Source organism: Amphiprion ocellaris, chromosome 4 (assembly GCF_022539595.1).
Source record: "Amphiprion ocellaris isolate individual 3 ecotype Okinawa chromosome 4, ASM2253959v1, whole genome shotgun sequence".
Taxonomy (NCBI): Eukaryota; Metazoa; Chordata; class Actinopteri; family Pomacentridae; genus Amphiprion; species Amphiprion ocellaris.
Genome location: NC_072769.1, coordinates 39,247,416 through 39,269,023, shown reverse-complemented (window position 1 = coordinate 39,269,023; position 21,608 = coordinate 39,247,416). Strand labels below are relative to the sequence as shown.

The 21,608-nt window shown below is 41.8% G+C and overlaps 1 protein-coding gene across 1 annotated transcript in view; it reads left to right on the top strand.

The window, feature by feature from the left end:
• Positions 1–10,868: 10,868 nt before the first annotated feature.
• The window catches only part of LOC111577598 (voltage-dependent calcium channel gamma-2 subunit-like), a 70,692-nt gene continuing 59,952 nt past the window's right edge, over positions 10,869–21,608 (top strand). Inside the window, exon 1 of the mRNA XM_023283943.3 lies at positions 10,869–12,985. Within this exon, the coding sequence (XP_023139711.1) occupies positions 12,775–12,985 (211 nt within the window). The 5' untranslated portion in view covers positions 10,869–12,774. The remainder of the gene's footprint in view (positions 12,986–21,608) is intronic.

The window sequence follows — 21,608 nt, the reverse complement described above, 5'->3', positions numbered from 1 at the left end:
TTTCAATTTGCAGCAGAGCCTTCCTCCTCTGCATTTTAATCAGGCTCCACTGGCCCTTTAACTTCCACGGAGAGAGAGACAGAGAGACAGAGGGAAACAGAGAGAGAGAGACAAGAAGTGGGTAAAGGCGCACTTCAGCCAAAGGACATTTCAATATGCAACTAAGATGACAACTTCAGAATCAGTGGAGCATGTCCTGAAGAACATTTCTTTGCAGTTTCACCACAGGCCATATGAGACGGACTCCTATAGAAAGCAGAAGTCACGCTGTCACATCCTGGCTGTCTGCTGTTCCACTATAAGTTCTGTAAACCAGCACAATGTCTCATTGGACGATCTATTCTTTAATCTTTCTGAAAAGTGAAATGTGTGTCAGTGCTGCTTAGTCCAAATTGTCCATTTACAAACCCATAAACCCAATGAAATGTTTGTTTTTTGTATGTTCTGTGCACTGACAATGTGTCACTTTATTCACAAAACCTGGTTTTAAATGAATCATGAGGGATCGGTGAGTACAATTTTATGAGCACTACCAAATTATTAAGGGTCAAGTCAGATATATTTGAGCTTTCTAAGACAAGTCATAAGTAGAATTTATGACTAAGTAAGATTTACAACATGCGCTGAAGGCATCAGTCTGTCAAGCTGACAAAGTTGAATTCTCTGTAGTGTTGGGCTTTTGGGGGGGGGGTATAAAGGTATTTTTGAAGGCACTAAATAATATTAGAACTGTGAGCCTTAGCACAATTGCTGTAGAGGCAATGCCAGTCAAAAGCACAAATCAGAGCAGTCGCAATTTCAAGATTTCTCACTGGTACATTTGTGAAGAAAACATTGTGCCATAACTATCGCATTTATCCCAAATTGAATCAGGACAGATTTAAACTGCTGAATATATCAGGTCTCAATAAAGTGTAACTCCATTTGTTGCAAGCAGAACACACATACGAAGTTTAAGCCTGAATGTTATTTGATATCTTTGCTAATCTTATATTTTGACACATTTGAGATTAAAAAAAACCCCCAAAAAACAAACTTGCTGATCATTTGTACAGATGCATCAGACGGGACAGTTTTGTTGAAACATTCCAACTATTACTCCATGCAGAAAATGAATTGATGAATTGAAAATGAATTTTCTGGAATCAGGGGAGCCCAAAATAATCCACTACTGAAGGATATTGTCAGAATTTTTAACCGAAAGATGGTGCTTGCATTGATGCACAAAAACGGAATCCTTGGGCGAGTTTGTTACCTCTGTATCATCTGCACTAAGTATCAGTAGACACAAACCATGAAAAGAAAGTCACACAACGTGAAAAATCAAGAAAGAAAAGGCCTGAAAATAGAAAAATCTGAGATTGAAAAAGAAAAGAAATCTTGATTGAGAGCCCATCTGTCTGTCTCTTTCTCTTCTCCTCTGCCCCCGTTAACGCTGACTTCTGAGGAGGAAGGTTCGCCTGGGACCCTCCTCATTCACCCAGGAGACGAGAAGAGAGAGAAGTTCACCGTAGTAACAGCAGGGTCTGTGAGACAATACCTTGGAGGACTGAAAATCCACAGCAATTAGCCCGTCTCTCCCTCCTGCCTTCATCATACTCATTCCTGCACTTATCTTGCTATTTAAATACTACCCACAGCTTACAGATGGAGGCATGCACGTTGTCTGGTGATCGGCTTTTTGACCCACAGTCCTGACCTTGAATATGAGGCTTTTTATAGGTCACAAGTGACTCATCATTTGGAAAAATGTTGATTATCTTTCACAGCATTTGAACTGTAGTAAGATTATGAAAATCTTGGGAGGAGAAATGAGTATATATATATGAAACTTTACAAGTGGATTAGCTGAAAAATGCACTCACAAAGCTGAAAAACCACAAACCGGTGAATGCACTTGCACGGACATGACCAAAATACAGAAACAAGAAGAAAAATCACAAGCAGAACAGCGCTCCAGTTAGATTGTTGATTCATGCATGAACATTTTGGGCATAAATAAACAAGCACACACAGTTTGCACAGTGAGGAATGGCGTCTCTTCATGATTTCCTCATTTTTTGCTTTTGAGGATTCAGAGGCATTTTACAAATACTGACGGCTGAGTGCAGCATTTCAACCTAAACTCTGAGATCTCTTTTAGTTAAGAATAGAAAGAGAAATAGCAAGAAAATAAAGCTGAAACTTTGTGCATTGATAGCTATTCAGAAAACTGGGTCATTTTGTGTGTGAAAGAGAGAGGGACTGGGAGATATGGGTGAAATACCCTTTAAAAAGCTTTGTGTATTTTGTGATGAACGAATTAATTTTGAATAAATGATCAAAGCTGTAGCCAAGCAATATATGCTTTTTCAAAGAGAATGTAGCTCGTTTTTGCGAGCACGATGAGCATGTTGCTGTTTAACCCACTGGTAACAGCTCTTGATAACAGGAAAAGTTATTCCGACCAGGTCAGTTACTGTGAAGAACAAACTGGAAACTGAGAATAAAGCTGCAGCTTGTACAGTGTCAGATTGCAGAAAATAATAACAGTTCCAGTTTTGTGCTTTGCAGAAATGTAACAGATTCCACGTCGTCTCTGACCCATTTTAATTCAGTGTACAGACTGGCTGTCATCTCAATGATGGTCTAATTTGTTGAGGCTAATTATAGTAATGTCTGAAAATGAATGTGGACGTGATGTTTATTTAAATGATTTCATTTTAAACGTTTCCACTGTGAATGAGAAGAAAACAAAACAGGGAAGTGGAGCAAATCAACCACGCGTAAATTTCACAGTCTTCCAAAAGTCCAGTTTGTGGACCAAAATTCTAAAGAGCAGGTCAACAAAAAGAACAGATGGACAACCAGATGTGGCTGCATCCAATCTGAGAAGCTTTTTGGTGTCTGTTTTTTTCTTCACTACAGCATGAAGCTCTTTACATCAGCACTGGAACAAAGTTTTCCCTTGTTCTCCCACTGAAAACAGCTTGTCCTCTGTGGAATACTGCCACAATGTGAAGGTGCTCTCAAAAATACATTCAAAGCTGAGCACTTTTATTTCTTCTCTCCTCTCTTCTTTGCTCTCTTCCTCCCTCCACGTTGCTAATTCGCCAACCCACCACCTCTTTCTGTCTGGCTGTGACTTTGCTGGTGGCGCTGGAGCAGAGTAGTGGAGGAACTTTCGAAGTAGGCCAGGTTACAGCAGGTAACGCGGAGTCATTCATGCAAACTGGAAGCTTGTGATGAGAGTGAGAGGAACAGGACACCCTGGCTTACCCTCAGGCAACAGGGGGCAGCAAGAGAGGAAGAATGAAGGAAAAAAGGAGGTAGAAGGAAGTATAGAAAAGATATTTGGGGAGAAACAAAATTTGTGTTAAAAAGAGAAAATTAGGGAGGAGAGATATTACAAACAGGAGATAGAAGACAAGAAAAGAGCTGCATTAGTGTAAATTTGACATGCAAAAATACAACTTATATGCATGTGTCTGCAAGATCTGCTGTTTAAAATACTCATAGCTCTACATTAATTATATTCGCACTTCAAAACTAAAGTGCCGATCACATGCTTATGCAGCCGCCCTCTGCACACTCTCACACATTCATACACTAATGAGATGAAGTATGTGTCCAAAAGCATTTGTGTCAGCAGAATTCCATTCAGTTGAACAGAACTGTTGTGATCAATGCAAAAGAAAGTAATCTTAAGTTGATCTCTGATCAAATTTGACACTTCAATTTGCTCGCTAGACCAGTTGCAAACCTTCTTAACAAGGCTGACCTTTGAAGGAGTGGCAACAAAGTACAGGTTTAATTGTCCATTTGAAGGCAGAGAAGCAATCTGTAAACACAACAAGGACTTATTATCATCTTATGAAGTTTATGTGGTGAACCATCCATCCATCCATTATCTATACACCGCTTAATCCTCACTAGGGTCATGGGGGGGGCTGGAGTCTATCCCAGCTGACTCAGGTGAAGGCAGGGGACACCCTAGACAGGTCACCAGTCTGTCACAGGGCTACATACAGAGACAAACAATCACTCTCACATTCACTCCTACGGGCAATTTAGAATGATCAATTAACCTCAGCATATTTTTGGACTGTGGGAGGAAGCCGGAGTACCCGGAGAAAACCCACACATGCACAGGGAGAACATGCAAACTCCATGCAGAAAGATCCCGGGAAAGCCGGGACGCGAACCAGGGATCTTCTAGCTGCAAGGCGAAAGTGCTAACCACTACACCACTGTGCAGCCCTATGTGGTGAACCTGTACAAAAAAAACTGCCTATTTACTCTTCTTTTCCTTTTATCTCTGGTTTGGTCTCTCCTAATTTTCTTGAGAGGAGGGGGAAAAATCCAGCTTTGTCGATGCTACATGCTTCACTATATCCAGAAGCTAGTCTCCTATAGTGTCCGTCTATTCTCTTCTACACTAAAGGCAGCACCTATTGAGCTTATCTGAGCTTTATGCAGAAACTAGCTTCCTGCAGTGAGAAAACACAGAGGCTGAACCAAAACAGTGGACCGTAAAACCAAAACAATAAGCTGAAAGACAGTAAAACATTCCTTAAAAGTGCAGAGTCAAGTAACTGTCACACATAGTTACACTGGCAATATAATGACTGATTACTGACTCTGGCACTACTTTTCTGGTAGTCTGACTCACTGGATGTAGATTGCTGGTGTAAGCCTGCTATTGGCCACATATTCCTTTCTTTCTCCTCCACTTTCAGACTCTATGTGTTACCGTTCTACAGTGAAAAACAACAACAACCTCCAGGCAGCAACTTGCATGTAGAAGGGTAAAGAAAGTTTGGTAAAGGTTTAGATCATGCAGTGAGACAACCCTGACAGTTTTTGTTGTTTTTAAATTATCCTGTTGAATGACAGTCCAAAACAATGCCCCTGTCACTGCTTTGAGTGAACAGCATCGCTGCATCCCACCAAAGACCACCGTGATTGGTTCAAAGAAATACAAGCACACCAGAGCTATGTTTTAGTGTTGTTCATTCAGATGATAAAATGATAATGGCCTGGCAGCCACATGTCAGTGCTTAAGAATGGTCTGCAGACTTTTCTATGTGGTTTGTAATGAGTCCTGCAGCAATGATTGGGGATAACTGTGGTCTTCATGTGCTTGTGAACTAGCTGTCAATGCTGCCGGTGATGTCGCTGGCAAGCTTGTTGGATTTTGATGACTGCAACAAGAAGTGAGGGAATTTAGCTCATCTGCCACTTTCTGTGTAACTGGGCCTGGAAAAATATGTGGTCATGTCCAAAATCGGAACTGTCATCACAATGTTAAAACACATTAGGGTTTACATTGTCCAGCATTTTAAAACCCAGACATCTATACACATATCAAGCATTAATGGGCTACCTAACTTTGCATTTATATGTATATATATATTTTTTTGTGGTGCAAAGATTATGAAACTGCACGCGTTGCTGCATTGAATGTCTTCGTTAAAAGTCTTTTCAGGATGAAAATGTCAAAACAACGGACAAACTGCTTGTGCAGAATGAGTTCATAAGATGCAGCAACAACAATGCAGTAACAATGGCGTGCTGGTCATGATTAAGGGATTTTCTGTGCCTCTCCTCTCGTCTCTGGCCATCAGTAACCAGAGTGCAGCAGGGACTTGAGGCTGTGGCTGGATGAGAGGAGAGGAGGAGGAGTAGAGTAGAATGTTAAACATGTCCTCTAGACCCCAGAGGAGGAGGAGGGAGGGCGGCCAACATGGCAGACTGTTCTCTCTCTGCCTCTATGGCTCTGTCTCTATCCCTCTGTATCACTTTCTTCCTCCCACTCTATCATCTCTTCTTTGGAGGCTTTTTTTCCTTTCATTTGGAAACTGTTCATACTTGTCATCCTGTGTTTCTTTTTGGATCTCTCAGATTTTGTTGTCACTCTAATTGTAATTCACTCAGTGTATGAAATGTTATTAGGCTTAAGGATCTGCGTCACTAAAAGAGGTATTGCTCATTTGAAACACGTTCAAGCATATTTTTTTTGTTCTAAATGATTGATAGTGCAATATCATAATAACATGGTGTACTTTCTAAATTATTTTGGAAACTTAAGCTCCATCACTTAACAAATTACAACATCTTTTGCACACTTCATATTTTTTGAACGATGACCTAAAATTGGAATATGCCAAATTTTGGTTATTTTAATAGGACTTACAGAATGCAGATGAACTAAATCACTGTTGCTTGTACCTAAATGACCAAATATCATGTATGTTTTTATTTTCATTGTTTTGTTGTTAACAACATACACTGATCAGCCAAAGGAATGGCAGGTGAAGTTACAATACAGTGTTCTGCAGTGGAAACTTTGGGTCCTGATATTCATGTGGATGTGACACAACTAAACTCAGAAGCAAATTGAGGAGCACGATAAAGATCCCAGCCTCCAAACACCACAGTAACCAATCTGATGAAACATCTTCAGACTGCATCGGACCAAGCCAGGTCCCCAGGGGCCACACACTGCAATCCACAAATGATCTGTTTCCAACATCTCTGTACCAAACACCACAGGACAGACCCAGAGATGCTATGTCCAGTGGGTCACAGTTGTTATGGTGGCGTGAGAGAGCCATACAAAATATTAGGCTGCTGCTTTTAATGGTGTTGCTGATCAGTTTAGTCTGACATCTGGGGAAGGTCAGCAGCTGGTTTGCTTTAGCTCGAAGACTGAAAACGGGGGGAGAGAGTAGTCTGGGCTCTGTCAAAGAGTTGAACAGTTACTGCACATCTCAAACTCACAAACTAATAAGTTAAGTAACACCTTCTTTATTTAATGCAAGCAAAATCCAAAGTGCAATAAAGCGGTGACTTAGTGGAGCAGAACATAAGGTAGCATGCAGAAAATCATGGGACAAAAACATAGACCTGTGCGTAATCTATATCTAATTTATTCTACTGTATGGTAATGGGGGGCTGGAGTGGATCCCAGCTGACTTAGGGTGACGACAGGATACACCCTGGACAGGTCACCAGTCTATCACAGGGCTACACATAGAGAGACAATCAAGCACACTCACATTCACACCCATGGATAATTAAGAATCACCAGTTAACCTCAGCATGTCTTTGGACTGTGGCAGGAAACCAGAGTACCCGGTGAGAACCCACACAGGCACAGGGAGAACATGCAACCTCCACATAGAAATATCACAGGCTGAAATTCCAACCCAGGACCTTCTAGCTATAAGGTGGCAGCACTGGGACAAAAAACAATAAATATGAAATAAGCACAATACATCTCTGTATAATGCATGCTAACCAGCACAAACAAATGGACATTTTGCGGACCATTGAAAAAGCAAGAAGTACACTGTACGTATCATCTCCCACAAATGGTGCCTATTCAGATTATATTCAGACTAGTCTAAAGCAGCAGCATTTCACATTTATTTACAGTATCCCCCTGAACCATGCCAAAAAGAATTGTTACTTCAGCAGCAGTAATGTCTGAAACATCATCTGAAACATGCTGGATGGATGTAGACATGAACAGACAGGCTGATCCAGTAGCTACGCTGTGACTCTCATCTTATACATTCACACCAAGACTCCTGAACTGCTCTTTCAGGCTTGCACCGGTGGCAGCCTTGTAGCTAAAGCTGCAGAGAACAACTTTGCATATCAGAGGCTGCAAATGGCAGCGGGAGATAACTGTGAAAAATCTTAACTTTGGTACCTAGAAATCTTGAAATGTTGTGGAATAGGAATGGCACCTCCTCTGTGAGTTAGCCTTTGTACCGCATAGCCCACAGCTATGCCGCTCCTTTATGTGTAGGATGTGAGCTGCATGCATCGGAAACGTCAGAACTCATCTTATCTGGAAGAATCCTTAGTGTCAGTATGTAATCACCCTCTTTAAGTAAATGCCTCCCTGCTTATATTCAATGCAGTTTAAATACAATTCATGATCGATTACTTTTTGCTTAGTTTAAATTATTCCTCAGGATTTCTACTTTAACAGAGGTTAGTGTACCTACAATAAAGGGATATTCTAACATCATGTCATTCAGTTTATTTCCCATATGGGCTACATCTCCGCCCACGGAACAGCAAACAGCAGCAGAATGTTATTTGTGGCTCTGGAGGAGCTCTCCAAAGTTTGAAAAAAAAGACAAACAAAAAAACACTGATCACATCATCAGCATCATCTCATCTTGGCCTTGAGATGATCATTTGTGACTCATCTCTTCCTGTTGTTGAATATCATAGAGATCTGGCATGGACAAATTGCTCAAAATCCCCTCATGCTGGGTTCTGACATTTTTCTGTAATGCAGCCCCTTTTAGTGATTTTTGACTACTAACACTTCAACATCAAATTACTTTGTAATTTCAGAGAAAGTGGCTGTTTTTCCACTTGACCCAGCAGAAACTGTGATATCTGATAAGGTTACTCCAGTGTTGCTTTTTCATTTGTCCTTCAATTAACTATTCTTGAGAATAAACATCACTTTTTGAAGTAAGGCCAAGAACAGAAGTAACCAAAGCAGTGATCAATGAAAATGCGTGACGTTGACGTGATGCATCCATGAACAATGTACCAATAAGAGCAGAAATCACCTCCTAGTAGAGAATAAAACAGCAACCTCCCAGCCAGCCTGCCGCACTGAGTGTTGTCGTGTTTGTGTGTGTGCATCTGTGTCTATATCGCTGGCAATCCCCATGAAAATACCATGTGGCTACAGTGCAGCCTATCACAAGAGGGAGACAGTTGCCATGTTTCTGGATGCACTGAAGGAGCTGTCCATTTCAGCACCACGGAGAGGCAGCAGTAACCACGGATGCGACGATTCAAACACAAACAAAACACAATTGCACAGACTGCAGAATAAATGTAGTGGTCTATTTGAAAATATAGAGCAAAAATGCAGGTACTACACTACATCTCCACTAACGTGCACCTCTAACATGTACGTTTACATGCATAACAAACTGATCTTTAGGAACCCAAAGCACACGTTACCATTTATGTGAATTAATTCTACTGCATGTGCTGCAGAGGTCTTTGGAACATGTCTTAAAATACATTTGAGTGGTTTTGACAGCATTAGAATCATTGTCTTTTCTGCGAGGCGAGGCGATATGAAACATATGACAGAGTCAAGCATACAGAGCATGGATCAGTGAGTTTTACAGCCTAACCCATCTATTTCTGTTCAAGCCACCCAGGCCCTTAACTGCTCTGTCAGGTGTTTTACACTCACCGCTCACCCCTTTCATCATTTGTGTTCCACATCTGCCTCTCACTAGGAATTTAAAATACATATCAGCCTGCTGGAAAATAATAACACCCTGATGATAATAACTTGACACTTCATTGATCCCTGTCAGAAAATTGTCTCTTCTTTCTTGCCCCCCCTCATCTATGAGGTCAGATGTTAGAGGTCGCACACAGAGCAGCACCGCTGGGGGTAGTAGGGAAGCTGGGAGGCTGCAGGACACTTCAGCAGAGTGCACAACTTTAGAAGCATCAGACACATCTGATGAGCACTGAAATGGAGCTGTGTCTCACCCACCAAACAATGAGTAAATAACTATATTAAACAATGCAATCTAATCTCAGATTCCTTTGGTAATTTAGGGCAAAAGCAGTGCAAAAGTATCTACCTAAATAAAGCATTTGTTCTACATTCAGCTCTTATTTTAACAGTGTCATTGCTAACATTGAGGTCAAAGGATTTCCATTTTTGGGGACCTTCAGGGGCCGAGTAAAGATGGAGAAAAGCCGACATTCCACAATGAAAAGTGTATATTTTGAAAGAGATTTGTGGGGATTAACATACTCTCTCTATATGTTTAAATAGATCTTAACTAATTTAGAGTGAGGCTACCTTTGAGCCAACATAGACAGTTTGTGTTTTGACTGTGGAGCTACATGGCCTCATCAATCTCTCCAGTTCTTGTCGTTCTCTTACGTGTTTCTTTCTGCTATTCTTTTCTCTCTTCTTTACTGTGGCACAAACTGGTCAAGGCAGATGACCACCCTTGCTGGACCTGGTTCTGCTGGAGTTTCCTTCCTCTGCTCAAAGGAACCTTTGAAATTGAGTTTTTGCCTATAAACTATATTTCAGTAAAGTCTTGATCTTACTAGCTTGATCTTACGTTAAGTGCCTTGAGATTCGCTTATGAATGTGTGAACTGGTGCTATAGAACTAAACTGAATTAAATTGAAACTTCAGCTGTAGGGGATATATTGGCCATTAAAATTAGAAATACGTTCTTAAATAAATTGTCATTTTTATACAAACAGTGGAAAGTGGGCTATATAACCAGTGAGTTATTTAGGAGACTACCTATATAAGAATTAGGTAAAAAAAAAATGTAATAATTCAAACACTTTAGAGGCTGTTTCATTCATTTCAAGCTGCTGTCCTGTTTTAAATTCACTTCAAATTTCTTTCAATCAATTTTAAAGAGCTCATTTCATTACTAGACTGCAACTGCAATGCGAGTAGATGTGTGATGCTGACTGTTTAATGTCTTTTTATTCTTATTTTATTGACTTTTAAATGTGTATTTTATTACCATTGCAGTCGTTTTTTAATATAAATCATGCTTTTTAATGGTGCCTCCGTGCTGAAGTGTTTTACCTGTAAAGTTGCCTTGAGGGACTCTAAAGAAAATGATTCGACAAACAAGTTGATGGGACTTTTTTTTCACCTTGAAGCCTGATACTTTTAGTTTCAAGAATGAAACACCGAGATTTAGATTCGTTAGATGAACTGACTTGAAAAAGACATTTTTTGCAGTGCGCTTGTTTTTGCGTAAAGTGCTGCTGCTGCGCACGGAACATCTCTCTCTCTCTCTCTCTCTGGCTGTGTCGATTTTTTTCATCCTCTGCTCCTAACCATCATCCACCCCCTCCTCCTCCTCTCCTCTCTCCACTTCTATCTCAGCTCTGCGAAGAAGAAAAACGAGGAAACCAAGGATTGGTGTGTTGCTCGACTTGAAATTTTCTCATTTTTTGCGCACGTAGCCCCATAACGCCTGACAGCCTCGCCAAAATTGCTGCTTTTTGATGATTTCTGATCATTTTTATGTGATGACAGTAAACGGCTGTGCGTGTATATGCGCTCGTTGTTCTCCGGCTGGCCGTGATATAACCGTCTAGGATCGTTTGGATGCAGGAGGAAGACGCTCTGACGCTCCGGGAAGCTTCGTCCAGCCCTCCGTGTCCTCCTCGTTCCTGCGACCGGCTGCATGACCGGTGATGCTCGGCCTCTCCGCCTGGATGCGCCCCTCTCTCCGCGGTGTTCCGTCGGTACCGCTGCCCGTATCCCCCTATAGCAGATTCCCACTGTTGCCGGAGAAAGGTCTAGGGACCACATATGGAAACTGGGGATCAGAATTTTAGGAAAAAGGAAAACTAAGCAGGCTGTCGTTTGATTTTCATAACTTAATATTCTTTCTCCTCCTCTTGGCTTAATTTTTCTTCTTCTTATTATTGTTATTATTTGGAGAGAGGGGGGTTGATCGTCCCTGGTTGGTTTATTTTCCATCATCTCTTAAGGAATGACTAGTTTTCATGGCAGTCATGGTACCGGCTGATATTTGCCATTATTTATCATTCTGTCCTTGCTTTTGGGGAAGCGCTTGACTGTGCTGGTTTGAATCTGTTCTTTCATTTCTTTCAGCACATCCAGTCCTGATTTTTCTCAACATATTCTGGGCCCTGCCTGTCTGTCTTGCCTGTCTCCCATCACCCTCTTCCCACAGAATACATGTGAGAGCCTGATTCTTCAGAAATGTCTGAGATGAACGTCCATAATTCACTGATCCACTGGGTCACATCAAGATAGTCAGCTCTCATCACTGAATTCTGTCATCATCTATTGGAGGTCTCTGGTTTTGTTTCTATTGGGGGCTATTTTAAAGAAATCAGGCCGCCAACTGTGTTAGTCTTAACCACACTCCACCCCCACCCCCGTGTTTCTTCATCCCTTTTCAGTATGAATTAATTCACACTGCGTGCATGTGGCTGCTCGTCCATGTACAGGTGTGTGAAAGTTTAAGTCTGTGAGCGAGTGTGTGTCTGTGTGTGTGTGTGTGTGTGTCTGTGTGTGTGTGTGTGTGTGTGAGCAGGAGGATGACAGTGTAGGCTGAATGTGGCAGCCTATGTGAGGGGAAAAAGCGCTACATACACATCATTCCATACACCGTTGAAGCTGTGAGGATTGTAATACATGTTACTGCTTTAGTCAGCTCAGAAAGCCAAAACCAGGCCTGAAACAGCCACAGAGAAGCCAAGCGAAATCCTCCATCTTCTCATTATCTCGGCCTTTTTCAGAGTTTGACGTTTAGAGGCCTTCCATCTCAACAAAGTAGGCCTAGATCCCAGACCAGGTCTCTAGTGGGCTCTGCTAGAAGCCTGTGTTTTTAGGTCAACATTTTTTTTTCCAGAGCAGGGCAACTTACTGCCATTTGAGGACTAGAATTTAGGCAGCTGAGGGTTCTGTCGTCATCGCCAAAGTCTGTTTGACCCATCTGTTGGGCCGAACAGACGCAAAGCCACCCCAAATCCTCAACTTTATCTTAATTTTCACCTGTTTGCTGCCCCCACCAAAAACCAACCATACGATTTCCCCCGAGCTCCCCTAATTCCCCCACCCCCCCAGCGGCCCCCCGCTACCGTCGTCCGCCCGACGCCGCCCACCCCCCGTTTTCCGAGCTGGCGTGGCGACGCAAACTCACAAATATTTACTTCCTATACATCAAGAGGAAAGGGGGCCCCCCTTTCGTGGAATGCGGCAACATGGGCGTGTTTGACCGCGGAGTTCAGATGCTGCTGACCACGGTGGGGGCCTTCGCCGCCTTCAGCCTCATGACCATCGCCGTGGGGACAGACTACTGGCTGTACTCACGCGGCGTCTGCAAGATCAAGAGCACCAACGAGAACGAGACCAGCAAGAAGAACGAGGAGGTGATGACGCACTCGGGCCTCTGGAGGACCTGCTGCCTGGAAGGTGAGCCGGAGATACTGAAGAAGCCATACATACATGCAAAGATACACCAACACCACCCCGCTCAGGCATACAAGCAGATCGATGCCTACATGCCCACACACACATTCACACAGTCCTGCATTTGCACTCACATGCCTACACATACGCTCACATGCCCACACGATTCTGTATGTATTCTGCTCTCTGCATCCATTTGCACACATTCAACGTCCACACGATCTCACATGGACACTATCTATCTATCTATCTATCTATCTATCTATCTATCTATCTATGAGTCCTTTCCTGCAACTTGTGACATCTTCTGTTTTTCTGTGTTGAAATGAATGCAGCTTCTTCCTAAAGGATCATTTGGCTGACACGTCCAGCAGGGTTCATGCTGTCCTTTTGGTTCTGTCGTGGCCAGAGTGTGCAGAATGGTCTTTTAATTGTCCCAGCAGAGAGCAGCTCGGCCCACTTAGCAAACTGCCACACCAGACTACACAGGGGCACACATGGTCCAGCCAGGTGTACAGCTAACTCTGATGGCCACCAGTCCTGCCATAAGTGCATAATTGCTGCCATTTACACTCCATCCGATTAAAATCAAGTTAAAAAAATAAAAAATTCACAAGGTTGTCTTGCCCTCCTCGCAACACCAGCTTGGAGGTGCTGAACTAAAGTGGAGGAGTTTGAAGGAAATGAGAAACAAAATCCACAATCCTTTTTCCATGGCTTAGGTTTTGGTAAAAGTGGTGTGATGCTTCAGCAGCATGATTTAGTCAGTTCAAGGGTTTATTTTACCGTGTTTTGAGTGAAAATTCCATCTTTGTTACATGTGGTCGATTGTGTGCCTGCATTGTTCTCCATTCCAGTAACAACAAGCAGTAAAATCCTTACATGTCAGCATAACAGTAAAGACAGTCATGGCAAACACAAAAACTGAGTTCTTACTCACAGTCTGGTCAGAATCTAACTGTTGAATCATATGGAATTTGACGAACGTTGGAATGTGTTTTAACGTGGAATGCTGGGTATGGATTTTGTCCCTACTTTCTAATTACAGAATAGACATAGATCCAGTATAAAGGGGAAATGTTACGGAAAAAGAACACTCATTTTATATACATATACTTGTGTATTGAGTGTAAAATAAAGATGAAGTTCAAAAAACTCAAAAAGGATGAGCAAGTAAACTTGAGTCCTGATTGCACCACATGCAACCTCAGTCAGGCTGAAGACAAATCACTGGGCTCATACCAAGTAGTTCAAATCCTTTCAAGTTTAGGACATTTCTGGACTGTTGCATCACTGCGACTGAAAAAAAAACTGCTATTCTTGTGTGCTAGGGAGCTGAGATGGACAGAGAACTGCTTTAAATAGGGTATAAATGTGTCTTTGAAAATAAATGAGGGGGCAAATAGCAGTTGTTGCGAGAGAGACCAAGACAGAGAGAGATGAAAGCATGTGTGACCTGTACTGTGAGTTTATTTGTGGTCAAAGGAAAAAATGTGAAATGTCTCTTTATGTGTGAAAGCATATTTGCACACATACACTGAAACACACAGTGCATGCACACTATTGTGGTTCAGTCACAGAGTACCAGACTGCAGATTCACCTGGTTCACAGGACAAAGCCATGTGCTGATGACATAGACTCAGTGCATTTGTAGGATTTCACCCATGACTGACTTGGTGATCCTTCTGTCTGAGTGAGATTGCCACAACACTAGCTGCTATTTTCACTCCATATATCTCATATATAGCAGTTTCTGATTGTCATTTTGGGACTTGTATTGTGAATGACTGCAAATTAGCATCTTAGCAGTGCTTATGATGCAGAACGGCATGTTGCTGAGTTAGAATTTTTTTCTCTGTAGTGTGATGTATGTCATAATAAGCACCTGCCTATTACTCATGTACTGTATGTGTGTGTGTGTGTGTATGTGTGCTCATGCAGCTGTGGTGTGGATGTTGTGACGTGATTCTCCCTGATTGTGACTTCACATTGTCACATTGGTCGAGTCATGCAGCCCGATCCTGTCACACATCTTGTTATTCATCTTCACGAGGCCTCAACGTATCATTAAGAGCTATTACAAGGCCAGCAACCTTAAAGCTTCCACATCAGTAATGCAACAGCATGTAAGTGTAAAAATAGGGAAAACACCACAATCTTTACAACAGATCTAACATTACTGACAAACTGGAAATCAAATAAAGCACAACTCCTGCATAATTCTGGCAAAAATGTTGATCATGAGGTATTGGAGCTGTTTGGTCATCGTCTTATCTTTGTCAACTATCCTGCCATTTGACTTTATGACACAAAACTTTGATCTCATGGCCTAAATTAAGCCACTTCATTAAAGTTTCAAAGCACCTTTTCCTCCATCTAACTCTTTGCAGGATCAGACAGGTGCTTTTCTATCCACTTATCACAGCACATCATGAGGCAGGTGAAGATAAAACCTTATGTCAGACAAACAGTTGTTTCCAAAGAAATTACAGCAGAACATTCACTGGCATTACTTTATTTGCTCTATATTTGTTCAGTTAGCTAAGTTCAGTTTTCACATAAGCCCACTGCTACTGAACAGAATGACACATTTAAGTGGTGTGCTTCTTCCCTTTTCCTTGCAAAATCTGCATTACTGCAAATCCCAAATGACGTCTGATTATTTAAACTTGTCTATCCTTGCATATGCAATTTTTGTACCTTGTAATTTGTTCCTACCAAGTGTGCACTGGTTGGGTTAAAAGTCACATCATATAGGCTTTCATGTCTTTTTGACAGGTTACTGCAGGTTTTGAGAAGGACTAGACAAAGGAAACACATTAGAACTGGTTACACTAGTCTCCATCAGTTTCAAAATTGATTTAGCTTGTTTATGCCTGTCAAGCTTTCCCTTGCCCCTGGCTACATTTTAACATGTTGGCCCTGTATGGGGTGAAAAGGTGCTTTGTGCTGACATTGTGATGTCTTGTTCATTCCCTTATGCAAGTCCAAGGTAAAGAAAGACGAAAAAAGGTTGCTTTTCTTTTCAAAAAGCAAAAAATAATGAAGTGTGACACATACTTAGAGATTTTTTAGAGATGAATCAATTAAAGCAGATAACCTCTACCTATGACCATATCTACAAGATGTAGTGCCTTTTCACATGAGTTAAACAAGGGTTACAAATGAAAAGAAGCTTCTATAATACATGATGACCTCTACATACAGTGGAGGTAACAGCAAAAGGCAAGAACCAGGACATTAGCCTGGCAGCAGGAGCTGCACTCGGCTACATTTCATCACCTGCGGGTGAAACTGCAGCAAGAAAAGTAGCCAACAAAGTAGCAGAACTCAAACTAATAGAAATAAATGATTGCTAATACAAGCTCGTTCATAGACAAAAGTGTCTTTTCTGAAAAGTTTATGCTTAACACTGGCTATCCAGCCTCTGGAAGAATCAAGTTCCAACTGATCAGGCTGCCACTAGCGGCGCTGAGGAGCTAATGCCAGCCGTATACAAGCTGTGCAAAAGGGCTGTGAATAGGAGACAACTGCTGGGTGTCAGCCTCACTCACCAACAATGCTGATCTTTAGTTTTTCTCATAGACAGAAAACAGGGATTTACTCCTATTGTGCCCTTTGTGGTGGTGTTCTTTTCACCCGGCAGCAACTTGCTTCACATCACTGTTTCTGTCTTCTCCTTTGGATTGGCTCATTTCATGCAGGTGTGATAAACGCTAGCAGTGATCAGCCATGTGTCCACATTATGTAATCATTTTTAAGAACAGGTCACGCAAATAAATGTATTGCTACTTTCAGTGGTTGGTAGCCGGTCGAGGAACAAAATGTGTTTATTTCAAAGACACAAAACATAAAATCTTGGCAGAAATCGCAAAATTGTGTCAAATCACCAACACATTTGTCGATGTGAATGCAGCCACGCCAACTCACTCCATGTGATATGCTTATTTTCTTTGCTAAGTGGCTTTACTTTTCACACTCTAAGCTTGCTCGGTGTCCTTGGCACCAGAGACTTGAAATGGTTAAGAGCAGGGAGGAATCTGAGAGAGATTCGGCTTGCTCCGTGTGCTTCGCCTTCAGAGCTACAGTTGCTTTATAGCTGTGTGGTGCAGAGAAAAGAATGAGAGGGAGGAAGAGAAAATTTGGGAGGTGTTGAGAAAGAGAAAACGAGGGGAAAAAAGAACAAGAGAGAGAAAGAGCAGGCAGGCCTGGTTTGCTGTCACACCCCCTCAGGCATCCTGTGCTATCTTTAACACACAGGCCCACGTTCTATCTAACCTATCTTGCCCCTGCTTTTAACATAATACGTCACGGTGTATGATTTTATTTTAATGCTTGGAACATGATGTGCACGATTTGCACATACTCGTGAGTGTCGTCAGAGTGACATGTTACAAAACAGCAAAGTTCACATGTGGGACTTTCATGTCGGGCCTTTAGCTCCGTAGTGCAGATTTGATTATGTGCTCTGCTTTAATGCTCAGGCCTGTACACAAATGTGAGATTGTCTGTGTGCGTGAAGCGAGCTGTCTCCGAATTAGAGTGCATTACGGCGATGACATTAATTATGCTAATAGCCAACAGCTCCGGTAGCTTTGCCGTGCTGATCGTCAACAGAGCCTCTCCACACTACCTCTTTATCTAAAGCTCCAGCTAGCGATATGCCAGGATAGGGAGTATCTCATTACATGGAATCATATTACAAAAATAATCTGCTGTTACAAAAGAAAAATGCAGACCACCTCTTTATCTAAAGCTCCGGTAAGTGGTTCAGTGGGCAGGGAGCACAAATGACATGTAATCTGGTTACTGAAGTAATCTGATGGGAAGAAAAAAATCATTCGATCTCTCATATCAATCACCAGTCAGGCCACTGTTGCAGCAAACTGCATGTTATCTGACTGCAACAAAACCACACACTGGTGCTTATCGGACACTTCACGACTTGATATGTGGAACTTATAATGACAAGCAGATTTGGTCAAAAGTCACCCGATTATGCACGATCTGGGATCAGTGGGCTCCCAGACAGGAGAAAACTACACACAGATAAATTAAGGGGCATTTTTTTAAAGTTATTTTTTTGGCCTTTATTTGATAGCTAAGTAGAGAGAAGAATGGGGGGGAAGGCCTGCAGTAAAAGGCTGTGAGCTGGAATCGAACCCAGGCCTCTGTGTCAGGGACTACAGCCCCTGTTCATGGGTCGCCTGCTCAACCTCTTTGAGCTATCTGGGCACCCAATTAAGTGATGATTTAAGTGAATTCCATTCAATTTATAGCCTGCACTTGCACTGCTATTAGCTTTTGCTTTGTCCTGTTCGAGTGGTTCATGTAACAGTTTTCCATGCACAAAATTTGACTAAATAAACAGAATACAATATCCAATCTGAGACACAAACCTTTAAATAAACCTTTCAACATATCTTTGCCCCGTGGTCACTAGTTTAGGTCACATGAAAGTTTACTTAAGTGGAGCACAAGTAGGAAGTAATTAAGAACCACTGGTTTTAGACCCTGGAATGGTGCAGATCTATGAGACTTTCCTCTCCTACAGTAACTTGTAGAAGTAATTTTAAAGAGAGCAAAGGTCAAAGCCATAGTCCTTAAATAAAAATGCTAAAATGCATAGCATGCTATTTATGATGCCTGACAGAGGAATGCTGGGTAAGGAAATAAGAGCCATTGTTCTGCCTCTGCACTGAGGCTTGCAAACAGTCAGCATCCAGCAGCGCTCTGTGGGCGTGCTGTTGTTGATACTGTAATAGAAGTGACTGACAGGTCAAGGCAGCTGTCAAACCTCAGCCGTCAATGCACCGCAGCCACCCAACTCTTGGAAGTTCTTCTCAACAAAGCAATGAAACCTGTATGAAATTATTTTTAGCCTCATAACTTATTCAAAGAGAAATCCTGTTTTTCCCATAGTAATTTTTGGCCATGAAAAAGTCTAAGCACACCGATTTTGCTACTGTCAGGAGGCACTGACAGGCGCTGTTGTTCCTTCTGCCATGTTCTTTGGAAAATACCCCTAGAATAGAAATACACTATTGTTTTGACAAACATGCCATTTAACTTAAGGTGCTCTGCTTTTTTTTTTTTTTTTACTAGCTGACATCCTAAGACTTTATAACTCAGTTTTTACATGATCTTGAACTGATTCGAGTAAATTTGTGACATCTTTCCAACTATTTATTTTTTCAGACATCACTGCAGCAGTGCAGCAACTTGGAGCTTATTTTGCTTTTCCATTGATGAAAAACTGAAAGGTAATAAAATCAAAAATCCCCCTTCTTTGCATTTCTCCAAATATTCAAATAGTGCCTACAAAGCTGACTTTCCCAAATGTAGACTCAGTCTGGTTAAACTGGACAGCTGAAAATCACTGTGACACCTATAGAGCAACTAGTTTATCGTTACAATGGCAAACAGACAATGTTCAAAGTGTTATAGGACTTCTAGGGATACATACAAAGACTGGATAAGAAGAGTATGTTCAGCGTCTCTCTTTGTGTCCTAACTTTTCATACTTGTGGTATTATATCTGCTCTTAGTAGCATGTGCTTGTATAAAAGTACCTAAAGTCCCGTCTCAGCCACCTGATATCAGCCATCACATGTCCCCTCAGACCCCACACTCTTCCATCCAGCAGCTATGGAGTCTGCTCCAGTTGGATTCACTCAGTGTGCCTGTCATCCTGGACGGATGGCCCCGTGTCGGTGGTCCAGCTGTGGAGGCTGGCTCCGGAGATCCAGCCTGTCGCGGACTTCCATGATGGATCTTGCCCCAGGACAGTCTCTCGTTCCTAGGCACAGACTGGAGCTGCCCTGGGGGCCCCAGCCTTGACAGGTGGAGCTCAGCAGGCTCTAAATGCTGCTATTAATCTCCATCACGGCGGGTTTGAGAGCGAGCGAGGTGTGTGTGACAGGAGATATGTTTCTGGGAATGAGGTGTGAGTGTCTGAGAGTGTACTCTGTGTATGTGTTTGTAGCACCATTCAATTTTAGCTTTCATCACACTCAAAATCATTTTGCTACTGAAGATATCTGAACCCTTTGAACCTTTAAAAACCTCACCATCCTTAATAATTTCCATCTAGCAGTACTAGCCTGGATTGTCAAAACACAGGGTCCTATGTGTTATGATGTATTATGTATGACTTGCAAGTTTATGCATGTATACGCTTGTATTCATCATGCGGGGATCAAACCCTGTTAAAGACCCCCTCCAATGAAAATCAAGTTGTTTTTTTCCTTGTTAACACAGCCATACAGTGTTTTTATTTATGTACTGGAAGACATATCATGCCATGGCTGAGCATTTCCACCTTGAAGCTGCAGTACAACATGACAATCAAAAAAACAGAGATTCAGACATCCAGGATTTTGCACATGACAAACCTAAGAAACCAGTCCTGTCATCTTGCAGCGTGGGACTTTGTCTTTCTGCATCATAAGAGAAGGAAAAATGCCTTGAAAAGTTGCAAAAGGAGAAATTCTGAGCTTTGATCTAAAATTGGCAACACACTATTAGTGGTGTGATACTATAATCAAGCCTGAAAGCTGAAGAGCAATGCATAAAATACATTACCATTCTCATGCATCGACTTATACGAGACCCTTTATTCTTCTTCTTCAGAATCAGTTTATAGTTTAAACATGGATGACTGAGTTACTCCAATATTACAACTGCCACTGTGTAGTGCAGAGTAGTTTTACAGTGGTGGAAACGGAAACAATGGCAACAAGAAAAAAGCACTCAGAGAGCACAGTACTCGGCCGAGGCTGCTCAGTCTTTGTATGATTTCCGACAGATAAGTCCTGATAAGTTCACATCGGTGGATTTGTAGTAGGACTGCAATCATGTGATCATCAGCAGGCAGCTGACGCAGCGTTCACTTGTTGTCATGGTTACAGTGACACCACGCTGCTATCTGGCACGATACAGAAATCTTTAACAAATCCATGGATCCAGACTTTAAGTGGCATCACTGCCAGAATCTAATCACTTGGTCCTTGTGTCATTTCTGACCTTCCCTGAAAATTTCATCCAAAACCATTATTCCGTTTTTGAGTAATGTTACGCACAGATAAACAGACAAACATACGCCTCGTTCCTTGGCGGAGTAAATATGCATAACCACGCATGATGACATGGGGCTCACTCATCGAGTTTAATTAGGTTTCAGTTTACACAACGTTATCAGTTCAGTCTTGGTTTTATTTATTTTTCCTTTCAGGCTAAGTTAAAGGAAAATTGTGACATTTTTTAAAAGTCAGACAACTTGGAAGTCAAATAGTTGACCTGTTTAGGCAAGAACTTTCATACCTTGTGCAGGTTTGGGAAAAATGGAATTAAATGAATAGAAATCACCATTTTGTCCTCAGTGTGTGTGTTTATTTGGATACATGTGTGAGGATCCATTAGGTGGTATCTGGTATGTTGCCACCACGTACACTGGTATCTGCTTGTACAGTGTGTGTGTGGTTTATGTTAGTATACATACATATATAAATACTGAGACCAACAAGGTGATGACCCCAGGCCAAGCTGGCTTTTCTCAGTATTGTGATACTGCTAAGCTGTGTGTTTACTGTATGCATTATTCCTGTAAAGTCAAGAATATACCTT